General features: G+C 40.3%; 1 protein-coding gene across 1 annotated transcript; it reads right to left on the bottom strand.

Annotated features, from left to right (window-relative positions):
- Positions 1–2,794: 2,794 nt before the first annotated feature.
- On the bottom strand, positions 2,795–24,624 carry ABCG8 (ATP binding cassette subfamily G member 8). Its single transcript, XM_014519544.2, has 13 exons — positions 24,380–24,624; positions 23,116–23,226; positions 21,984–22,140; positions 18,369–18,607; positions 17,811–17,943; positions 16,068–16,337; positions 10,804–10,969; positions 10,604–10,696; positions 8,755–8,954; positions 8,550–8,626; positions 5,898–6,165; positions 4,394–4,521; positions 2,795–2,932 (listed from the first exon to the last, which is right to left on the bottom strand). Exons 1-13 carry the CDS (start codon positions 24,431–24,433, stop codon positions 2,795–2,797), a joined length of 2,034 nt encoding a protein of 677 aa, XP_014375030.1. The 5' UTR covers positions 24,434–24,624.
- Between the last annotated feature and the right edge of the window lie 114 nt (positions 24,625–24,738).

The raw sequence follows: 24,738 nt of genomic DNA, 5'->3' as shown, positions 1-24,738 counted from the left end.
GTCCAGAAGTCCTTTATTATCTTTCCATGTTGGTCATTTCAGAGCTAGTGGGGGGCATGATGTGCGGCATCCACCCACCCTCCTGTCTGCTCTGTGCATAGATCCAGGAGCGAAAGCTGTTAGGAATGAATACTGTGTACTGCTCCTTCAGGGTTACTCCCCCACCCCCCCAAAAAAACCCACAAACCTATAACAATAACCACAGACTATTTCTCCCTTTTAGTATCTCCAGGTATCAAGGGAACAAGATATCATATGCAATCCACTGATGTAATTAAACTGTATAGAATATGAGCCTTTTTAATGTCAACACGCTCACTGGCCACATCCCATGATATCTCTCTTCCACTGTTCCATAAGGTGGCTGTTCCTAGGCTCTCAATTCAAGTCCTATTATGTATACATCTACCCTTGTCATAACACTACCTCTGAAACACTCACACCGCTTGGTCCCAATGCATAATATTAAGAGGGTGGAATTTAAAATGAAAAAGACTGTTTAAGTAATGTCAACAGCCTGACTAATTTCACAAAAGGAAGGAAATTCAAAGTTAAGGCAATGGGTATATTCTTATCTAGATGCCTGAGGATTTTTGTGCATGACAATATGCCCCTAAAATTCAGAGCTGTCCCTTATGTCTTTAATTTCTCCCATTGTCTCTCTCCTTTTTTTTTATTAAACATCAAAGTGAATTCACAACAGAGAGTCAGCCTAGAATTTAATCCTCTAAATACCTTGAAAATAGAGGTTTAGAATAGAAGTACCAATATACACCCTCAAAACTTCAGTGTAATATAAAAGAGATTCTAATCACAACAGATCATTACAAAGAAGAGTAAACCACTCTAAAAAATTAAGTGTCTTAAATATAATAAAAAGGAATAATTAAGAATCAAACAGGAAGCTGCCATCATGACAATTTAATGATGCTCAGTAGGACTGAAAGAACTGGCTTTGCCATTAAGAAACAGTGGAAATCTGACAATTTCAAGATGGCAGTGAGATAAGATCTGGGCATGTTTTTAAAGATCAAGTGTAACTGAACCAGCCACTACTGCTTTCTTTTCTTTTTTTTAATACATGGTAAAACTTGCCTTAAAAGAACCTTGCAATATTTCAGATTCCTATTGCTTTCTAAGGCTTGTTCTTTCACTCTTCCCTTACCTCATCAGATTATTCTCTTCTTGGGAAAGTGTTACAATGCAACCCCTATAGGGAGAAATATGACGGACTGATTTCTTGACTGGCAATTATTAAACAATGGCTGATATTTGTTTAATTCGTTTTTAATTTGTCCTTTTAAAAATCAGTGTTGACATAACAATATCTGAGGTATTATAACCAATTACATGAGAGGTATTTCATTAATTGTATCACTGTAATAAATGAACTTAGACTAGATCTGTGTTGTTTTCATATAAACTTTCAGTTATTCGGGAGTGCATCCCACTAATGAATGTGACTGGGTTTTTTTAAACAGGATAGGTATACCAATTCCCAAATTGTGAAATTTGTGCACCTAATTTATACAAGTATGCCCTAATTGTGCATTGAGCCTAGATAATTACACATGAAAATAACTAATTATGAAAAATTGTGCACATAAAGAACGGTGTTGTGTGTGCAGCCAGGGCACCTGAATGCCTTGTATGCATTATACAAGTGCATGTATTTAGGTTCACAACTGCAAGCATTCTTCGAATGCACCACTGTATATTCAACTTCTTTTGAAAAAAAATCAGAGACAGTGCACTCTGCCTAATGAATCTGAGGACATGGACTTAATAACTGTCAGAATACTCTATATTTGCATGGAGAAAGATGTTAATCTGTTTTCATAGCAAATTTTTATTACTCTTTTCAAAAACAAACAGCAGAAGGATAATATGTAGTTATATGTTGATCTGGAACAGAAAATCATTCTTACAGTCAACAAATGCATATTCTATGCATCAATAATGGGTAGACAACAGACAAGTGCGGAACCTTTATATCACGTTATTCTGAGTTATTTTAATTGCTTATTACTAGAGTTTTCTAACTCAGTTGTTTGGATCATTACCTTCTGCCTACATAAAATTCTGCCTGAAACCATATATTCTTCACCTTCTGTTTTAAAGCATTGTGTAAGATTGTTTTGTGTATGTTGCTACAGAGTTATCCTCCTCATCTGGCGGCACTTTTACTGTGAATGAAGAAATGGTGTGTGCTTATCCTGCAGTGTGTTTACAAAACACTATGATGTTTATGATGCTGAAAACCTTGGTTGTTTTCATTATATTATTAGCTTACTTTTTCCAGACATCCTAGGTAAGTGTATGAAGAAAAATTCATTCAGAAATTATGGGCCAGATGATCAGCTGGGGTAAAGTGAAGTAAGCCCTTCTAAATCAATGGATTTACACTGATTGCACCAGCCGGGCATTTGGCACAGAATAATCCAGTAACCCACAGGCATGTGACTTGTCACCCACGTAACTGTGTCAGAACAAATAAAAAATGCTGAAGGCTCATTTTAGTACATAGTTTATCTTTATCTTCAACATTACTATTTGAGTCACAAATCATGAAGTTGGTTTTCAACTACCTGTATTCTGCTGCCATCCTGTGGCTTACAGAAATCATTGCATTATTATTGTAGATCTTTGTGATAGAACATTAATAAAATCTGTGAAGGTGACACACCATTAAGGTAGGGTCCCTTTTGTGGCGAAAAGGGAGCTGGTCTTTGATATTAGGAACACTGTAACCTGACATCCCACAAACAGTAGCATTTTTCTGCATTTTAAACAATTACCAGTCTTGATTGGATTTCTGCTTGATAAACCGCAGACACACATAGTATAGCAGTATGAAACCAGTACTGATACCAGCAAGGATGAGGTAGCTTATGTAGAGAGGATGAGAATCCAGATCCAGAGCTTGAATTACCTATAACCATAAACATCATAAAATAGTAGTTAAAAGCTTCTTTGGAATGGATCTATGGCACATTTCCTCCTTGTTATACTTTCCTCATTCCTCATGTTTTAGGTATAGCTTTCAGACAGGGGTGTCAAACCTTGGACCCGTGAGATGGATTTGGTCCAGTGGGCTACCTACCGGTGAGCCATTGGAAGCTGGAGGCAATGTGGACAGGGGCCTGCTGCAGAATCCAGGTCCCTGTGGGCATGGCAATTGGTGACAGGAGACTGAGAGGGGGTTGATCTGGCCCTGATCTGCCTCCATTATCATTGCTGCAATCCAAACTCCTTGGCTACTGGCCCTGGAGCCACCACCGCCACCACATGTCCTGTGCTGGAGCCAGAACTGGCACAGCCGCTGCGACCTCTATCTCAGCTAGATCTGGCCCATAGGGAGCCCCATGGACCAGATCTTGTCTGGGGCACAGTGTGAGTTTGACACCCGTGCTTTAAGATATGGGGCTACAATGTTCTGATTGTCAATTACAGTAATACAGCCCCATTTTCGCATACTGTTGTTCAGGTGTAGCTGATGTTTGACAGAGAATTATTGCTTTATTGATCCCTGGATAGGAAGGGATGACAAATTCAGGCACCATATAAACACTGAAAGCAAATCTGCCAGAGACAAATCCCTTCTGCAGGAGTAGCAGAGGTTTGCCATTTGTGCTATAGTCCACTTTGACTTTGTGTACACATGCACACTGGAGAAACACAGTGAGATTTCCCCATCATTCAGGTTAGTATCAACAGTAACTGGGGCATCCAAATGTTAAAAGCCAGGGCTCTTAATCATTATGCCAGTAGAAGAAAGGTCTATTCAAGTCTAGTGGCTCATTAGAGGGTTAAGGCTGCACTAGTTTCTTAGCCAATGGCATACACAAGAGTGATGTGGCTAGCATCACATCTGGCTGCTGGAAAGACCAGGTACCAATTTGTAGCTGGGTCAGCTGGGAATGGCCTTTAGCATGAATCCAGAGCAGGGTTTAAACTCCCGACTCCAGAGCCATAGTGAGAAGCTTTACCAGTGTTGCTGCCAGGCCCCTTTACAGCTATGAATCTCTACTTTATTCTGCCTTCAGCTAGTATCCCACCAATCTTCTGAAACAGGCTTCAGAAGCTCACTCACAAGCAGGGCCGGAGAATGCATCACTCTTCCTTCTCCGTGGATGCTGGAATGGGAGTAACTGCATGTGGTTCTAACCACTTCTAAGCCCTCCTTTCCTTCTCTGTTCTTGTGCAGGATCTGACAGGGAGCTGATACAGAAAGGGAGCAACTAAATAATCCCACCAAACCTCACTGATGCCATAGCATCAACCTCAGCTGAGGTCAAAGAGTTTGACTGAGCCAGTTATGACAACAATACAGATGCCTTTTCTTAATAATTTATCAAATACTTGTGTGCATTCTTATTGGAGAACAACTTACAAGTTTCCCTGGAATTTGAAAGGTAACATTGCCAACTGTCATGTGGTACGTGAGTCCTGTGAACTGAAGTTGCATCAGGCTTTGGAAATTCCATCTGAGGAAAGATATTTTAGAAAACCACGATGGAACTGGAAAAGATGGCAAGAAGGGAAAGGAAGAAGCTGTTTTAATATAAATACACCAAATGTATCCATAGCCTCTAAAACAGAGGTTCCCAAACTTTTTCTTATTGCATACCCCCTTCCAGGTTTACCAGCTGCCCATGTACCCCTACCAGCATACATTTTATATTATAACCCCTTAAATGCCAATTATTACTATAATGAAAATTAATTCCGCCGTTACACAATTTCTTCAGTGTACTCCCCCAGAGATGTCTTGCGTACTCCCAGGGGTACACATACCACAGTTTGGGAACCCCAGCTCTAAAACAAACAGGTTATCATGAGTTTCTTGAGCATGCTATCATAGAATTCATCTTACTGATGGATTAACATGTCTAAACAAATTACTTGGGTATAAAAATTGGGTATGCAAACCTGGAGGGTCCCCCTTTATCCTGCCACCAAAAAACCCCCCAAAAAACTAGTACAGTCCCTCCTGTGGGAGCCTTTTTGCATATATTGTACTTAATTAAAGCATATTTAGTTTGGGGCCAACTTTGATTAAATGGTTTAAGTTTTGTTTAAAAAACAAGCTAGTAAACAAACTATAAAAACACTAGAAAGGGCTTCATTTTAAAATACCACAATATCTCTCTCTCTCTCTGTCTTTAGTTTTTAAGCATTCTGATCAGGTATCTGCTCCAGACTCTAGAGTTGCACTTGTGTGGGAGAGCCTGAAAATGATGCTGGCTATATCAGCACAACAGTGCAATTGAGAAGTCTGCATTCATTGCGCAAGCTGAAAAAATGCAAGAAGTAAGCAAGCAGCATAAATAACTAAAAGGAAATTGGATTTTTTTCAATATTTTTCCGTTTAAATAATATATATGATGTATACACTAAATACATTTGTTTGTAAATGAGATTTAAGTTGACAGTTCAAATATTATATTAGCAAAGTAACTACCGTGTATTGTTGCTATTTGTTATACAATGACAATGCTAAAATGCAGTATTAAATAAGGCTTCCTAATATTTCACTTGTAATTGAGCGCCATAGTGAAAATAATGTAGTTCTGAACTTTAATCAGACAGGTTTTATGCTTATCTTTGAATTATTTTTCTAAAAACAAATTAAAGACAGTGTGTGGTACCAAGCTTTTAAATAGTGCTTTTTAACCACAGATACCAGAAAGTTAGCTATTAGTAAGCTCTCTTAGAGACAAGGGAGCTGAGGCACACAGCAATGATTGGTTCATCTAGCCTCATCCAACAGGATAGTAACAGAGCTGGGAATGGAGCTCAGGCCTTCTGAACTGTCATACTGTGCTCTGTTCAAATTGCCTATTGTTTACAGAAGTTATAAGTGTGTGTCATCTGTGAGTCTGCACCAGTCTTACCTGTCCACAGGTTTTCTAAGCTTATCACAAAACCACCACTCAGGAAAAATGTTATGAAAAGCGAATTGCCTAAGAAGGCCGAGAGCTGTAAGGTTGGCAGCAGAGCTGACACCCATAGCGCCAGTCCTCGAGCACAATAAACCACTAGCCAGACTGACAAGAGGTTCAGAAGGAAATGTTCTGGCACAGGACTGAGATTTGCCAACCAGTAGATGGGAACCCCATAGATTATTACAAAAGTGCAATGCTCTGGAAGTTCACCCAAAATCTGGGGAGAGAAGAAGAAAAAATGAAAGTCACAGAACTTTCTTATTTCAGATCTACAATTCTGCAAGAAATAATCAATGAAAATGTAATCATCCCCTTTTTAGATGTTCTCAATTACATGCTAAAAATGAAATGAGGCTTCTACTTAATTTCTTTTTCCATTGCTGGTTGTGACATTTTTTATAATGAAGATAATAAGGATAGTTGTCTTGTTAAGGATTAAACTTTTTGCTGTGTTTAGTTTGTCAGCTTCCATAAAAACTTGTATAAGCTTTATAGCAAAATGTCCCTATTGAGTCTCTACAAATGCAGTTTTGTCCAAATTCTGAGGCAAACACACTTCAAAGCACAAACTGGTACCTTTCCTCTTTTCTGCTGTTGGGCCAGCCTATTGCACAATCTAATCAATTCAGTTTTAACAAAAAAAAAAATAGAATGCACATCAAGCTAAAAATATGTACGTAATATTGTAATACTTGAATCCACAGGAACAAAGAATGTACTTGAAGTGTTAGGTGACTTACTACTATACCTCTACTGCTGTGTTCATAACAAATTACATTGTTTTTTCTGTGAAAACTATGCTATTTTTGTGACATGATTTGAAGCATGATTTTTCATGCAGCTAACGAGGGTTTTATATCTTGTGTGGAAATGGAAACCTAAATTATAGATGCCATAGTGGCTGAAACTCATCAAAAAGAGGCAGTATTACAAAGAAGGGGTTATTCTCAGCTCTGGCAGTAACAACATATATTTTTTTAAAGATTCTTTGATTTTTTTTCCCCAGAAACAGTGGTGCTTCCTACACTTAATATATTTGTTTCCTCAGAGCAATCCTAAATTGAGCCCTTGAAGATGAAAGTAGCATCTAACATATTCTACCTCAATTTTTTGCTACTTATTTCTGAGGCAAAGTGAAGACGAGGTCAGCAATAGCATACACATGCAAACAACCCCCTAGTATTGCCATTTTATCATATATTGGCAGTATTTTTGAAAGATCTTTTGCATTACATGTTGCATTGCTAAACTCTCAACAGCACTCAAACTACACAGTAAGCAGAATAAAAGTTATGTGAAATCATATCACATTTGATTTTCAGAATTCCCAAATTTGGCAATGAGTTGTACCAGTAACAGCATTAGGGGATTGAGAATTTAGAAAGGTTTTTTGGCCTTTTGAGGGGGTTTTTTTAAACACTTCATGGGCTGAAATTATTGATGGAAACAAATAATAAAAGACCTCACATGTCCAACTACCTGATCTGTGTGCACAGACATTTACAACTGGAAATCAGTAACTGCCATTTATGCTAAGAAGTGACGTTAGCCACGAAGGTGGGGCAGAAATAATTTCAGGCAGAACTTTGGTACTTTGCAACATCTATCCTTGACATAGCACATGTTAAAGATGCTCAGTAAAAACATAACAAGGCAAGGGCTTTCTGTGATATCTTATTGGACAAACTGTACAATTGGAAGAGATGTTGAGGCATCAAGGAAGGCTATTTGTTGCCCAAAAGCTTCTCTGATATTTCTGCCAACTGTCCAGTTGGGACATCACATAAAACCCTTACTTCTCATACATTTCCTGGACAAGCAGAGCTATCCAGACTCGAACCTGCTTTGTAAAAGCAGCAATCTACACTGATTTGTAAATCAGATTATACTAAATCATACATTTAAGACACTGAAAAGGGCTTCCCTCTTCACCATCACAATCCAAGCTAACCTACAGTGACAGGGACTGTGCTTTCCCTTTAGAAACATGTATTGACCATTTAGAACAAATGACTCCATTATTGCCTACATGATCATGCTGACTTTTCTCTAACCAGTCAACACAGAGGGCAATGAGAAGCAACTGGTCAAGATGAATCTCTGCCATTTTTCTAATTTTGGCACTTGTTTGTGCATAGTGGAAGATTACAAAGGTCTTGTACCTTGCATAAGACAAGGGTTTCTTTTCTTTAGTGAGGACAAGGCTGGAAGGCCCTCTAGGCTGCTAGGCCATTTTGAAGATGTCAGAGAGTAACTTCATTGCAGTGATTAAAGCTCTTCCATCTCTTCACCTGCTCCTGTGGAACTGACCAGGTGTCTTTGCCACAGCCATATTTGAATAGCTAGTAAAGGTTCCTACAGTGCCTTTGATGATTTTCTTGCCTGGGGTTAGGCTCATAGTTTATGGAGCTAGGTGCCTCAAGTGTGTTATGAGGCTTACTTAATTAGTTAATGAACGTTTGGGAACCAGGATGACAACTGCATCTGACAGTCATCAGAGAAGTGCAAAGTACAATCAGGATTTCATCACCCACACAACAAGTCTTTGACTTTTCATCTTAAAACCTGATATGCACTTTTTTGACAGCTGAAAGTAGTTACCTTAGCAAAGAAATATGGACCAACAGAATATATTCCATCTTCTAAATCATGATAAAGCATAGCTCTTTCTGAATGACCTACAGAATAAAACACAAATGAGTTCATTTCATGCTAGGTCTGCCCTTAGCTAATACTTTTTTCACTATTGAGAATTATTTTCTTGTTTTGATTGTTTTAAAACATTAGCAACAAAATTGACACTTACATTTTGCAATAACATCAAAAATCACTGCAAAAGGAGTTATTGCACCCATCATGTACAAGAGAGCTGTTGTGTCCTGAATAGAAAGGTTGTTTTTCTCATGACCATAGAACAAGAATCCAATTAATAATGACATGAGAAGGGCCTCACACCCATGGATTAATAATGTTGAAATATCTCTGAAATCATTGGAGACTTGACGCCTGTGAAAACAACAATTCTAATTGTAAGTTATAATATTCACTAAAGCCAGCTACTCTCTACTTAGTTTGACCTCAATTCTGTTCTCATTTACATGTATTTATTCACTTTTAAATGGGAACAAAATTTGACTATTTAGAAAAACACATAGAATACAAATAGAAAATATTGTAACATATGGGCATCCACCCACTTGCTTCATGGTTATAGTTATTCTAAGATAGTATGGCTGCAGGGAACCTCTTAGTAGAAATAGGGATGGAAATTAGATCCTCAGCTCTAAATGTATTGATTCAATCACTTGAGATAAGGAGAAACTTTGCTAAAGAAAGGTCTATGCCTTGTGCTTCTAATATCACCAGCTATAAGGGAGTAGTACTCTATGCATATTAAGCTATTTAAATCATTTTTTTACTAGTTGTGTAAATGTCAGTAGTTGTCAGAATCTATCGTAATAAAAATAATCAGTATCAATATCAATAAACTATTGCATTAAAACAGTGGTGTTCAACCTTCTGGCCCCATGGGCTGAATCAGTGGCCAGATGAGTGGCATGGGCTGAATCCAGCACATGGGGTTGGTCTAGGGATGGATCCAGCACAGCGCTGGTCTGCAGATGCAGTCTGGAACACCAGCCTGGTCCCATGTTATCAGATCCAGCCTTATACCAGCTGATTCCTGAGAGTACAGATGCACGGGGCTCCCCACAAGTCTAGAAATTTGATGGCAGGAAAGCAGTATTTAACACTTTTACAGGGGAGATCCATGGGCCAGATGACATGGTTCCATGGGTGAGAAGTTGAGTGCTACCGTGCTAAAATAATCAAATGTCTTGCAATACAATTTGAGACATTGGAGTCGCAATTAAATTATTTGAGCTCCTTAATGTGGGGAGCACTACACAATCAGCCCGAGCAAGGGTGCTCAACCTATAGCCCACAGGCCGAATTTGGTCTGTGGAACCTGTTATCTGGCCTGTGGTGCTCCCAGAGGGGCGAGGAATTTGGGGTCCAGGCAAGTCAGAGTTGGGTCCACCACTGAAACCTGGCGTGCCAAGCCCTGTTGGGAACACAAGTTGGCAGTGGGGGCTGATAAAAGGCTGTGTTAACCCCTTTGGTCACTGCCACTTGGCCTCCTTCCACTGCTGTATCCATATCTGGCCTGCAAGGAGCCCCACAATCTAGATCTAACCTTGAGGACTGAGTAAGTTTGACAACCCTGGGCTAGAGGAACAGTGTATGTGCCTTATTCTGAAGAATAAAACAGGTAGGACACAGAACAAGGTAGTATAGTGGTCCCCAGCCTTCCTGGCCCTGGGCAACAATACTGAGCAAGTAACGTGTTTTGGACAACATCCCTGTAACTCTGTTTTAACTTTTTAATTTTCTCTGGCTATGAGTAGTGCTGGAAGGGGTCTTGGGCAACGTATTGCCAAAAGCTCTGGGTTTGGGGACCACCAAATCTTAAGATTACAACTGGTATAGCAACTCGCATATTCTAATGGGGATAAATGTTTAGTACCAGCTTTCTCCAGACACTTGGCATGTGCACATTTTGCCCTTTATGCTGCCTTTTTTTTTTAAACTATTCAGCTGCATTTCGTTTTTAAGTATTTATGGAAGACATCAATTTATGTTGATGGTGAGATTACCTCAGTAATATAGTGAACAGCTTGATGTTCCCTGGTAACTGGTTAGTTGAATGGGAACAGATGTTAATCAGCTCCTCTGACTGGAAATGGGAACTGTCGAAGAGCAATGAAAAAGTAAACAGAACTAGCTAACTCAATCTTCAGCAATTAATATACTGGGTAAGAAACAAGTTATTTAAATGCATATATAATTATTTTACCATTGTTCACTGGAAGCAGTAGTTGTAATTTCTCTTTCATTAGATTTCCATAAGAAGTCATCAGAATCTTTGACCTTTTCCCGGAACAAGGCAGCAAACATCCTTGCCCTTTTCTGACTTTCCAGCTCTTTTTCTTTGGTCTGCCTATCAACGCTGGTCAAATCAACTACAAAACATTATTTGACATGAATCTACATACCTAGAGAGATTTTAACTGAATCATACTTTGTACATATAGCCATATGTTTCTTCATAAAAAGAATGTACTAAGATATAACACATCTATTTCAAGAAGCCTCAGCAACCACCTTTACAATTTTTATACCAAGATAATGTTATCTAGTTATTGAAATAAACACTGATAAGCTTTTAAATCTGGCCAAGGCAATATTCTAGTTTATCATAGTACAAATGGGCTTTACTTTCACATTTATATGTGAACTCTAGTGGCTAGAGGCAGAGGTTATGAATAAAAGTTCTGGATTCTTTTTCTGGTTAAGCTTACAATTTATTGTGTGAACTTGGCTAAATTTCAGAGTTCACAATCCCTCTATGGTTTTGTTTCCATCAGTAAAAACATGGGTGGATCTAGGATTTTGAAAAGCGGGGTGCCCATGGTGAGGTGCATCATTATATATAACACAACACATTTTTCTCCAGGTAAAAAGAAACTAGAAGCTTTACTAATATGTTAAGGGCCTAGGGAGGTATTATCCCATTTAAGATTGATGTAAAAACAAGTTAACTTTATTGGAATAAGTAAAAAAACAGTCTGCATGGGCTGTGAATAGGAGCTACATTACCAGGAGCTGCTAACAGACAGCAGAATTGCAGAAGAAAGGATAGCTTGGTTTGTGGAACATCAAGACCATTAAGAAGGAGAGAGGGTTATTAACACCTGTGGAATGAAGAGCTTAGAAGGCATCAGGTACATTTTAATGAACCATGAAGTCAATTGACTCCCTCAGTGCTGCCTGACTAGCATGGGTGACTGGTGCCACCTTAGTTGGGGGAGCATGTGCCCCACCAGCAATCAGTCAGCGCCTGGGAGGGGTCCCCTGGTGCCAATCTCACCGAGTGGGGGGCGGGCGTGTCCCACCATGGCCAATCTTGCTGACTGGGAAGCAGCCACGGCACTCCCAGAAGTGACTGCAGCGCTTCATCCGGCACTCCCACTTCCTGGCCAGTGCTCACAGGGGGGGCACTGGCACTCCCGTCCGCCTCCCCCCAACCCATCGCCTAAGCAGGGAGTGTGGCCTGTCAGGGGGTGCACCAGCACTCTCAGGGGGCGTACGTGCACCCTTGTGCACCCCCTACATGTCACCACTGCTGACTAGAAATGCTGCTGCCCCTGCCAAGCAGTTGGTTTTAGACTTTGGGTGGAGCAAGAATTACAGAAGGGTGCACAAAAAAAAAAAAATCTTGCCAATCACATTTTGTAAGATTTTTATTTAAAAAAATACAGAACCCCCCCCCCCCCCCCCCCATTTAAAAAGTGATAATGATAATCAAAAGAAATTATAGCAGTAATTGATTATAGATGCTTTCATCCCAGGGGGAAGAAGAGGACTATATGTAAGTGGAAAGTAGTGGTGGTATGATTTTAATTGGCAATCTATTCTAAGCTTTTCAATATTCAAAAATTCATGTCAAGTTAAAAGAGAATGATTCTTAAGTTCCACATTATGACTTAAAAAACTAACCTTTGTAATGATGTGTAGAATATACTCAACTTTTTAGAAAAAAAAGGTTTCTAGGAAAATAATGACTATGGGTCATGCACAAATTCACTGCACCAACTCTCACTACCTCCTTCATGCCAGAGCCCAGCCCTGTATTCCCTCCAATTCCCTCAGCTGCTAGGTGTCAGCATGCATTTTTTGTGTCCTCTCTCTCCTCCTCCATTTCCAACCATTGTCAACCATTTTCTCCCCTGCTATGGGATCTCTACCCCATACCCACATCTAGGGAGCAAATGGAGGATCCTATCAGGGGTTCTGTGTATTCCTACATTTCTACCTTTGCTGTACCAGAGGCTCTGTATGCCTCCCATTCCCAGTCTCCCCACACAGGTAGGGGCTCTGTGCAAACTTCTTATATCTCCTTTTTTTTCTTGGACCCCCCACCCCCAAGTTCTTATTTTTTCTGTCTGGGGAAATAAATTGTTCAGGGTGACAGGGGTGGGAGTAGGAAGAGTACTGTTACACTAGAACATGCCCCTTCCAACCCTACATCTATGAATGTATGGCTGTCCTCAATTGGTTCTTTGATCCCCAGTTAATTATAAAAGTGGCTAGAAGTGATGATCCTGCTAATCAGGGGGTATGGACTCTGCATGTACCCTATTTTTCTCTTCCAGTTCTCTGATTTCCACCAATATCAATAGGATTCTGCTTATTGATAATGACAGTATGCCTTGAAAATTTGGAACTAATGAGATGAATGATTGAAAAGTAACTGAATTATGTCCTAACAGAAATGCCATTAAACTGAAGGTAGGGTTCCACAAGTTCATCCAACTGTGCTTCACAGAATGGCAAACCGCACTTAAAAACAATTGATCAAGGTTCAGTTAAGAGACTATGACTGACAAGCTGTTCCTTTGACCCTGGCTTTTTTTGTACGAGTCCCTAGGCAGTGTAAGTGGATTACTCCATGAATATAAAGACACAGTAGATCAAGATCACATGTCTTGCCTCCCTCATTTAAGGATTAATTCAGCAAACGTCAAGGGATGAAACAGCACGAGAGCATGTGGTGCTCCCATTACACAGGACTAGAGTGGAGGTGAGAGTCTGGAAATGATGGTGGAGGATATGACACCCTCAGAAATACATCCTAATTTTTCATCAGCTCAAGCAGCCCTTTCCCCTGAGTAGCATGCAAATACCCAGACACACCATCTCCCAGAGCATGCTAGTGCTGAAGATTCAGTAATCTGGAGGGTTTAAAGAAGCTCACAATGTGCTGATTTGCATATTAATGATTGTTCCCTAGCATTTACTAAATGGCAGACAACATCCTGATCACCAGAATTTACGGTTACAAATGGGATGAGGACACAGAGCTTGTCATGGGCATGGTAAATTTTGACAGGCCCCTGGGCTGGTGTCTAGGTAACAGGCTGTTACTTGGTAGGGGAAGATTTTGGTTGGCTTTCATCTTCTGCTGTAGGGTAAAGGCTGTGGCCTTGGACCTTTCTGCTTTGTGCTGGGCTGACTGCCAGCTGTGTGCCCTGGTTTCTAGGCTGGCTGATAGTGTAAGTCCCTGGCCACCAGCCACAGGCTCCGTGTGCAAAGCGAGGTAACTAGGAGGCAGTCTGCCATGACTCCAACCACAGCTGAGGACTGCAGCTGTCAGGGTGCTTAGAGGATGGTGCTCTAAACTAGGGGTTGGTTACCTATGGGCCATGGGCCAGATCCAGCCTGCAAAGATCTAATCCGGCATTGGGGCTTGGTGGCACAGAGCTGCGCTGTTGCCTGTTGCACCACAGAGCTTTCCTTCTCTGTGAAGCCTACTTCTCTGCCGTGTCTGTGCTTACCCTCACTGCAAAGTGGTTGGGGATCAGTAGTGATGGTGGGCACAGGTAGCTGGCTGCTGGCAGTACCCTGCTCTAGACTCTCTCTGTGGCTAGACACCCTAGTTCGGAGCGTACTAATGAAAGAGATGGTGCTGTCCAGAGAAGCCCCAGCATAGGCTGTATCCTGACTCTTATCTGTTGGTCTCCCTGCGAGGAGCCCTCGGGTGCTGCACAAAGCTGTTGTCGCTGAGCTCGTGTGTTAAAGCGGCTGCAGGATGGGAGCTTTGCAACCTTCTGGAGCCTGCCGTGAGAATAAATGTTTTCCTGACCAAAGGGGGTGGGGATTGGTTCCTTCCAAGGACATGCAAAGAGGTCATTCCAGAGCAAGCAACGTGGCTTGTGTTCATGTTCGAGCTCCCAGCCAAACCAGGAGCAAAGATCACTGCAGGACAAATCAGCAGCTCCAGGTAAGCTAACTTGTCCAAACTGCTCTTTGTATTTCTCTCTACCATTAGATTATGGACTAGATCCATTCCCTGGGTGTCTCTGCCAAAGATGCCAGATACACCAGGAAGGCACGTGGGACTCTGAGTTTGGATTATTATGATGATGGACAGAGTCTGCACTGTTTTGGTGTTTGTCTCTTTCCCACTGTATTTTGTATAGTAATCAAATCTATTGATCTGTTCCCTAGCCGGGGTCACTAGGGCACAGCTATCCTGGTAATGGGGATTGATTGCCCTGGTCTTTGTCTACGGACAGGTTTGGGCCCTCTGGGAGACAAGAGCTAGGGTTGCTGTTATGCTTTTTTTGGTCTGGATTAAAGCTGTTCCCATGGGGTAAACCCTGCATCCTATAAAAGGGGAACTGAACAGGGAACATACCATTCAGGAACAGAGACTGTTGCTTTCCTTGGCAAATTAACAGCTTTCCACCCTGGATATAAGGAGGCAAAGGGACTGTTTGCAGGAGGGCGGCTCAGTCATTGCTTACCTGGGGCAGAAAGTTTCAGAGCACACAGAACAGGAATACGAGTAGGTGCAAAACTAAGCAAATGGAAACATAGTTCTTACCTTGCAAAGAAGGATGGAAGAGGAGGACCGCAACAAATACCATTTCTTAAAGTTAATTGTGCCACACATCGCCATTTCCATTACTGCTAATTAATTGTTCTAATTGTAAGTCAGCCTTTTTTGTTTTCCTCCTCCAAAAGAACCTAACTTTCAGTCTGGCCCCTGACAGTCTTGACATTTGCCATTGCAATATTTTTATGCATAGACTACAAATACCACATCAAATTTTTTTTCAGTGCTGTTTTAATTTTACTTTTAGTATGGACAACCCTTTTGGGAGCTTTCCTTGACTATTTGATTCTCCTGTGGGATTATGCAAGAGCAATAGTTTAAAGACTTTATCTGTATCAACTGAGTGAAATTCTGACTGACTGAAGAGGGGACGGGTGAAGAAGCTTTTTTTTTTTTCCAAAATGGAGCCTGAAAATAAGGGATTTACTTATTTATGCAAGGTCATTATTTCTTATACTGCAGCACTAATGTGCTCAAGGAAACTGTGACGCAAGAGGTTATTAAAATAAAATATAGCTCAGATTAATTTAAAGGCACTTAACAATTATCTATCGGTATCTAAATCCCGTTCAGTAAAATCTGTAAATTAGAAATAACTTAGGAAAATAAATAATTTAATGCAATCCATTTTATTTTTTATGATCATATTTGATACTTACCATAAAAATCTGCAGGGTTGCTGTATTTTGGGCAGGGATAACCCAATTCTGTAAAATACTGGACCATGTCTCTGGCTGTTCCAGAGTAGATGGTGACTCCAGAAGTCATCAGAAGGACTAAGTCAAAGAGCTGGAAGATGTCTGATCGAGGCTGATGAATTGAAAGAAGAACTAATCTGTTTCCTCTTGCTAGTCTGGAGAGTGTTACCACAAGGTTATGTGCGGTAAAACTGTCTAGTCCAGATGTAGGTTCATCAAGAATTAGTATTCCTGGAAGAGATAATATATGGTGTTTAGTTGTGGAAAGCACTCAATTTGATCTCGTGTTGCAAGTTAAATGGCCCTGGTATATGGAAACTTACTGATGCAATGTACAAAATTATTTTCCAAAGCATATTTTCATACCAAAAGTCAAATATTTGTTAATGGGAATCTCCCCTTTTAAAAATATTTTCTATTCTCCATTCAGCTCTTATCCTGCTTCCACTGATATCAATAGGAGTTTTATTATTGACCTTAAATAGGCACAAATTCAGGCCCTGTATTTAAAACCTTCCAACATTTTCCTTCTTGATTCTTTACTCCTCAGCTGGATATAACAAGTACAAGAGCACACAATAGCTATAGTTTTGTATCTCTGTATGCATGTTAACTGAAATGTAGGTTTGGTGAGTTTAGAGCATGATGCAATTCTTTAACTCTCAGTGTTCAGATTATTTGCATTATTCAGGTGCAAGGATTAATAGTAAAACTTGCCAAATCAAATCATTAATATATTTTCAGAGTACAAAAGTGAAGAGGAGAAATTTTATTTTTAATATTTTACTGCATGTTTTTGCATGGCTTGATGTGATTTTTGTTTATTATTGCAGTTGGTTGTTAAAACCTGAGACAGGTAACGCCAAACAGGTTGAGACTTAATACATTTTAACATTTATGTTATAAAACTACTGGCCTAGATGTCCCTGTCAAAATGAGGAACAAAATATGGTTCCTGCTTTGGAGAGCTTACTCAGAATAGAGATGAAGTGCCAAGGAGTATTTTTATCTTTCCATTTTTGCCCTAGAAGTGGGGACTTGTGCTCATCTCCAACACAGCTTTTTTTCAGGAGTAGCACTTCCTCCAAAAAATGATTTCTGCCTTCCCCAAAATTGTGAAAAAGTGGCTTTACCTGCACTAGGAAGTTGTAACTTTACTAGTAGGAGCTATAGGTTGTATTACTACCATGTCAGCAGGATAAGGTAACACGGGGTAGTTTTCTCTGTACTACAGTTTCCATTGCATGAGGCCCAAGCTGTTGGTAATAGAAGTCTGAAAAATCCTAGTATAGCCACAGTTGCTAAGATTACAGTCTGAAGCCCCAGTCCTAAAGATTGCTACTCCTTTACGTAAACTTAGTCGCACAAGTAGCTTAGCTGAAACCAGAAGTGATACTAGTGTGTGAGAGTTTGAAAGATTGGACACTCAATGCTAGGAAAATGATCATGGGGCATCAGTTTTATTCCTGCTCCTATTAAAGTTAAAAACAAAAATTGTTTTGGTAATGTCAGTGGGAGCAGGCGGGGTAAATGAACAGAGGTTGGAGTTGTGACGAACATGGAGGCTTGAAAATGACCTGCCCCCCAGCATCTCAAATGTAAATAGCTACCATTGCTATAGCAAGGAATTAAAAAATAATTGCTTAGAAAAGCCTCAGCCTCACAGATTTGTGGTTTAATTAAAATGAACATTATTATGCTCACCAGGATTCCATAGCAACTGCACTCCGATGCTTACTCTTCGCCTCTCTCCTCCTGAAACACCACGAATGTACTCATTCCCTACTCTGGTGTTTGCACACTGTCGTAACCGCAGTTCTGCTATAACATCTTCTACCTGGAGGTTAAATGATACAGCAAGAGTCAGTTGTTTCAACATGAACTATAGTTTACAGATAACCTCAAAAATATATTTTGGGCTTTAATTGTCATTCAGATATCACTGCCCTCTCTGATCAATAGCTATTTAAGACTGAACCTTGCTTTTTCTCAGATAGTGTTAAAAAAAAAATCTCAAAATCTGGTTCTTTTTTCAGGTTTTCTTCCAAAATTGGCCATTTTTGCTACAAATACAAATTGAGACTGGGAACAAATGATATTCAAACTTACAACCAAAAACTGACAAATCAGGATTTGTAATTACTAACCCACACAAAAATGCCAGGTTCAGTGTTGTTGCTCTTACCCGAATGCACATAATTACTTGGGCAATTTTGTCATATATTTTTTGACAACTTTCTTTTTTCCAACCGCTTTAATTACCCTTTTTTCCCTTTGTGAATCCGAAAAAAACCTTGGAAGACGTAGTTTTGCAACAAACAGCAACGTTTCTCTGACAGTCAGGTTGGGAAGCAGTCGATCATCCTGTCGCACATGTGCAACGCATTTCTTAACAAGCTGGTGAGTACTGGGCTTTCCATTGATTATGATTTGGCCAGATTGAATCTTCCCTCCATGATCCCTGCAGGTTATCACATCAAGTAAAGATGTCTTTCCACAGCCTAGAAAAATCATCATCAAAAGGTTAAAAATCTCTATGGATCGCATTCTGGAGTTGGTCTTTCCATTTACAAAAACGAAGCTACCACATTTTCTAACATACCACATGCTTCCAAATAGTATGTTTGGAAGCCAGAATGTAGAGAAAAAGATTTTTCCGGATTATGGTCAATTTTGTAAGTCCTCCTGGAAACACAGGATTTGTGTCCAGGAAGTGTGACAACCCAGGAGACAATCTGGGTGAAGCAGCAGGAACTTCCTGGTGTAGCAGGACAGCAATAAACCTAGAACCCAGACCCTCGCAAGGGCAGTAGGAAGACTGTTACTCCTTTGCAGTAAATAAGTCCTTATATAAATTCCTATAAATAATACTGTTGTTTTCACACCACCGGTCTCATCAACATACTACAGACTGCATGCAGCATCTCACTTGCCTTGAGCCAACTCAGTTGCTCTTCAGACAAAGCTACAGAGCTCAGCTAATAGCTATGGCTGTGAGAGGGTTAACACTGGACTCTGCCCCTTCTGCTTGGTGGGGCCAGAGACCAGTGGCTGAAGCCACAGTGAGAATAAATATTTTACTGAGCAAAGGGGGCACGGGGAGTTGGCTCCTTCCAAGGACACCCAAAGAGGTAATTCCAGAGCAATGTAGCTTGTGCTCATGCTAGAACAGTAACCATCTTGGCAGCCTTTAGCACCCAGTGTCAGTATACTTCTATTCCAGTGGCAGGGAAAAAAGTCAGCTTTCCTGATTAAGACAGGCACCCCAGCTTTGGAGGGATGATTTTTTGGGGGGGGAAAGATGAGTCTGGTATGCTAGTAAATATGGTAAACATCTTTGCTGAACTTATGCATTCATATTACACTCTGCATATACACCCCGCTCACACCAAACCCTCACTACAGCATACTCCAGAAACATAAAAGTAGGGTAGTCAGTGACAGTCAAAGCTTCAGAGTTGCTATTGCAAGTTCAGATTCAGCAAATGTATGTTTCCAAACACAGAGGGAACAACTGGAGTAGAGCATTACCAGACTAACCATTCATTTAGAAATGATCTTGTAGGCATGTCTTTCTCCTGAAAAGACCACACTGGGGCTTGTTGCAGTAAAGCACAACATGCCTGCTTTGTTGGCATTGCACGCCAAAAGGATGTCACATAGCCGTCCTTATTGTGGTTCTGTGTGCACTGCAAAAAGCACTGTATTATGGGCATGCTTATTACTGAGTGCCCAGTACTACACTGAAGGTGACTATATATTGCATCTTTGTGGGATGTAGCATGTGCAGAACAGGCATGCTGTGCATCACTGTGGTGGTCCCTCTCCCATGGTACTTTGACTGTATAGAGAAGATGCAACTGGGTGCCAAAGACAGTTGACACCTTCAGACCCTAAACCCTTTGCCATCAGAGCAAAGTTACAGACTTAAGTTTATTGTATTAGTAAACATGCCAATTTTTAGGTGACTGTGGCCTCAAGCCTACAGTGAGCTTGAAAACTCAGGCCCTGATTCAGCAAAATGCTTAAGGACATGTTTAACTTTAAACATAGTAATAGTCCCACTGGCATCAGTGGAGGTCTGTTTGGGCACAGACTCTGCACTAATATACCTGACACAAAAGACTGCTCGCCATGAGTAGAGTGTCTAGGTGCTATGATAATATCAATAAGTATTAAAAGTAAAATATTACAAATAAATGCCTTGCTCACATTTAGGGGGAGCAAAATTGAAGAATGGGAGCAAATCCAGGTTTGGAATTAAATAACAAAAGGGTTTGCTCTCATTCTGTGTGATACAGTAGGCAAGGGCGTGCAGAGTTCCATCATCATCATTGTTGTTGTTTTAAATTTATTGCCAGTCTTGTTAAAAACTTCATGCTTGGGGTTTTGGAGGTTGCTTTTTAATGTAGAATTTTCTTTAAAAAATGGATGCCAGCCATCTGCAAGCTATATACCATCCACTTATGACTGACACATTGATCACCACAGAGAAAGGAAGAAAACCACCAGCAATTTGATCCATTTCACCAAAGCATTTGATAAAGTAGTTAATAAACTATATTTTAAAAAGCTCTCTAAACCAGGTTTCCTGAATGGGGTTTATGTTCAGTGTAAGTTACCTTAACAAATATACTGCAATGTAAGATGTTATTCCATCAAAACCTCTGCCTTTTATCAGTGTGATCCCCAGGGTAAAACTTCAATTTCATTGCTCCTTATTCTAGTTTTTTATTTACTTATTTCAGCATATTTCCTGAATTGAAAAAAACATCTTTCTTCTGTAAAGATGCTGGTTAAAATAGATTTGCACTGATTTTCCCAGGTGGTCATTTCCATTGCTGAACAGATTACCTGTATATTTTGGCTAAGTAATAAAGGCCCACGATCTAATTTTGTTGACATAAAGACTCTTCTGTGACACACTTGGCTCCCATCTTTGCTCTCCAAAGGTGTGGATTTTACATCAGGATAGCTAAATCCCAGGAGACATAAGGCATGGATTTGTTTTTCACCTCTATAGCCATACAAAGTCAATTTCGACTTACTACCTCTAGAGGTAAAGCTTACCATGGGTTGTCTTTATTAGGGCAACCTGAGAAAGCAGAACCCAATAGAAAAGTTCACCAGCCCCCACAATCAGAAAAGGAGGTGATGGTGAGGGGGAGGTAGGTAGGAAGTGGAAAACATTTAACAGACAAACCACACTGTGGTGGAATTGCTTCCTTTCTTCAGGGGTGTACTTGGTACTTGGACAATTTTCTTGCCATTTTCCAGTTGGTCTAATAAAAGGTATCATTTTGGAACCAAGAGTTCTAGTTTTTTGTATTCCTTTCTTCATGTATTTTCCATTAAGCTCATCTGAATTTACTGCCATACTCTGCAAAAGTATCTGTCTCTGAGTGGAATTCAGCCTGTGGATGTGAGGCAATGGTACTGCTACTACTCATTCTCAGGGTTTGACTAGGATTAGGGTACATATGTAATCAGGTCAGGGCTGGTACTTTCCCATTCTTCCCATTGAGCTGGGTCAGGCAGTTCAAGTTTCCTTCACTGCAGGCACCTTGCACTTGTTACAGGCAGATTCAGGAAATCTGGCCCCCAAACTCTAGTGGTAAAAAAAACCCATTCACAAAGAAACAGTTGGTAAACAAAAATACAAATCAAAACAGAAGTTCTTGATCAAACTGTCTTCTGCCATGGGACCCATGTGCTCATGCCTTATTGATTTATAACACCTGCTGCTAAGGAATGGGTTTTTTTAGATGAGCTGCGTTACATGTCCTTTGGCATCCAGGGGACTGAAAATTATTGCTATCAGCTATTGTACACTTGATGGTAAAGACATGGTCAATATGGTAAAGCTTTCAGTCCTACCAGAGCTTCCTATAATAGCTATCATCTGACCGCTTTGAACTTTAAAATTCAGATTCTGGATTGCTGACACATGAGAATCTGGGCCTCTGCTCCATGTCCATGGCATTTTCAATTCTGCTATGTTCTCATACCAGGGAATCTGAGCTGCCACATTAACCTAATGAAAAAAATTAAATACAAGAAAATAAGCATTCCATTCAAAAAGGTAGTACCATCACAACACAGCCTTTCAAAGTTAAGATAATGCAAACTGATAAATGAATGGGAGTAGCTGCCACCAACTGGATGCACATTTCCGAAGATGGGTGTTAGCAAATTCCTTTTTATAGCCACCTATGTTTCCATCTTTTTTCTGTTATAACTGTTGATTACCAAACCTATTTCTTTCAATATATTTCTATCAAGCACCTGATCATCATTGCATTTGGTAGAGCTGGCCGGAAATATTTTGTCAGCTCTAATCTGAAAACAATCAAAAGTGAAAATAAAAGATAATGCATATTATCTGAACAGGAATGCAAATACTGTCCAGCTATTTATGTTACACCTCATATGCACAGGCCTTTAAGTCTTTGCAAAAAATGTATTTTTGCTTGCTAAAGCAAAAGGCCCAGTTCTTGAGAACTGCTCTAGCTTTTTGCAGCTCTTTGGTACAAAGCAGATAGAAATCTTAAATAGCTCCCTGAGGAATCTTTTTATGCATGTCACACTATCAGTTCCCAGTCTGGGGTGCGTTTCTGAGAGAGAGGGGATATAACTTAGGCTCTCGTGCAACTTGACGCCCATCTATCAGAATAGCCTCTTGGACCTATTTGGAGGAGCTCAGAGCCTACTCAAGATCAGAAGAGCACAAATGTAGCTGAGATACACTTTTTGCCTGTTATCACCCAACCCATTGCTGTGCCAAATATGTCTTCTGCGACAGACCAGCCTACTATTTCAGAGCAGCTAAAGGCCTGATTCTGTACCCAAAACTTCCATAGCTTCAATGATGTTTCTTTTATAGTAATTGCAAAGCCTCTGTGTGTATTTTGATTCCTCATTATCTTTTTAGCGTGTCTTAAATGTTACAAGCAGAAAATGATTGAATACATGCCATAGTAAATAAAGATAAATAAAGCCAGCCTTGTACCTGATAGTTGAGTTCGTTGACCTCTAGAATGTTTGATTCACCACTGTACGTGAAATACAGACTGCTATCTTCATCTGAGTAAAAAATAGTGTCTTGGAACTTCATCGTTGCCTGGAGGAATTGTTATTAGAAAGTTAATTAAAACTCCTGTAGTTCTTACACCCGATATCCTGATCACATATCTTTCAGAGTCTGTGTTCTCCCATAAGCCAGGGGCTCACCTTTACCCAGTTCAAACATACATACATACATATTATATATATGTATATATAGGCAGACAAGGTTCTTTGGGTAAATCAGATATCTTTTATTAAGCCAACACAAATATTTGAGTTGCTCTAAAAAAAAATATCAGATTTACCCAAAGAACCTTGTCTGCCTATGTCTTTAGACCAACACGGCTACAACCCCCTTGTAAGACGCACAGACACCAGCCTCTTCCTCTCTCAAAACTTCGCTCTCCAAGTCCCTTCATTTTTCCTCATTCTGGGCAATACTACCTTATTCCTCTCCCTTCCCTATGGCTGTGACATAAATACTACAAAAACCTCCAACGTTCTTCATAGCTTGTGTAATCAATTTTGTAGTGAAACTGTTTCAAACAGAAGCAATTTCTAACAGAAATATACAGTAAACGGCCACTTCTCTACACTGATGCACCTCTACCCCTGGTCAGCAAATGCTTCCGCTAGATTCTCCTGAGAGCGCTAATCTAGGTCATGTGGGAGGCATCAGCCTGTGGCACAGGGGTGGGCAAAATGCGGCCCGCGGGCCAGATGCAGCCCACCAGGCCATTCTATCTGGCCCACAGGGCCCCTCAAAAAATTAGAAAATTAATAGTTATTTGCCCCTGTCTGACTGTCATGCAGCCCTCGATGGCTTGCCTAAACTCAGTAAGTGGCTCTCCGCCCAAAATAATTGCTCGCCCCTGCTGTAGCATCTGAGCGGTTCTTGCAATGGATTGATCCTGACAGCATTCCTGGGTGATGTGGGAATCTGATCATCTCCATTTTACAGAGGAGGAAATAAGAGATTGATTTGCATATTTTCAAACACAATGTCTAAGACAAAACCCAAAAGAGAATTCAGATTTTCTGTGTTATGGTCTGCTGCTTTCACCACAAGACCATCTTGCTTCTCCAAGGGCTGGATACTGTTGTCATACCACATTCACATGCAAATAGAGGGTATTGTGTGGCAAGTACAGTTTTCTCCTGAATCGTTTGCAGTGATTTCCCTCACTTTCCACATGAGCTGTATTTACCTGATCTGCAGCCTGGCTCCCAGTGGCACATTCCAATAAGACATTTTCAGACATGTCTTCTTTCTTGGTTGGTAGATGTTTCTCTCTCTCCTTCCGTCACGTTTTCTTTTCTGGTTTTAAATACTATGCTTGCTGCACAAATCCTTCTTCTCTTGGTTTTTCAGTTAACCCAAACCCTTCAACATAGTAATATATCCACTGTCTCTCCTGGCACGCTGGCTCTGTCTCATTGACATGTCTTTGTAGATGCGGAAATGTTCTCCTTTTCTGGGACAATAAAACTCAGGCTAAAGGTTCATCAGATAATAGTTACAGCTAATCATCTGTCTACTGCTCTACAGAAAGAGAAAGAAAGAGCA

This window comes from Alligator sinensis, unplaced genomic scaffold (genome assembly GCF_000455745.1).
Source record: "Alligator sinensis unplaced genomic scaffold, ASM45574v1 scaffold377_1, whole genome shotgun sequence".
Taxonomy (NCBI): Eukaryota; Metazoa; Chordata; order Crocodylia; family Alligatoridae; genus Alligator; species Alligator sinensis.
The sequence above is the reverse complement of the archived record's forward strand: the minus strand, read 5'-3'. Positions and strand labels throughout refer to the sequence as shown.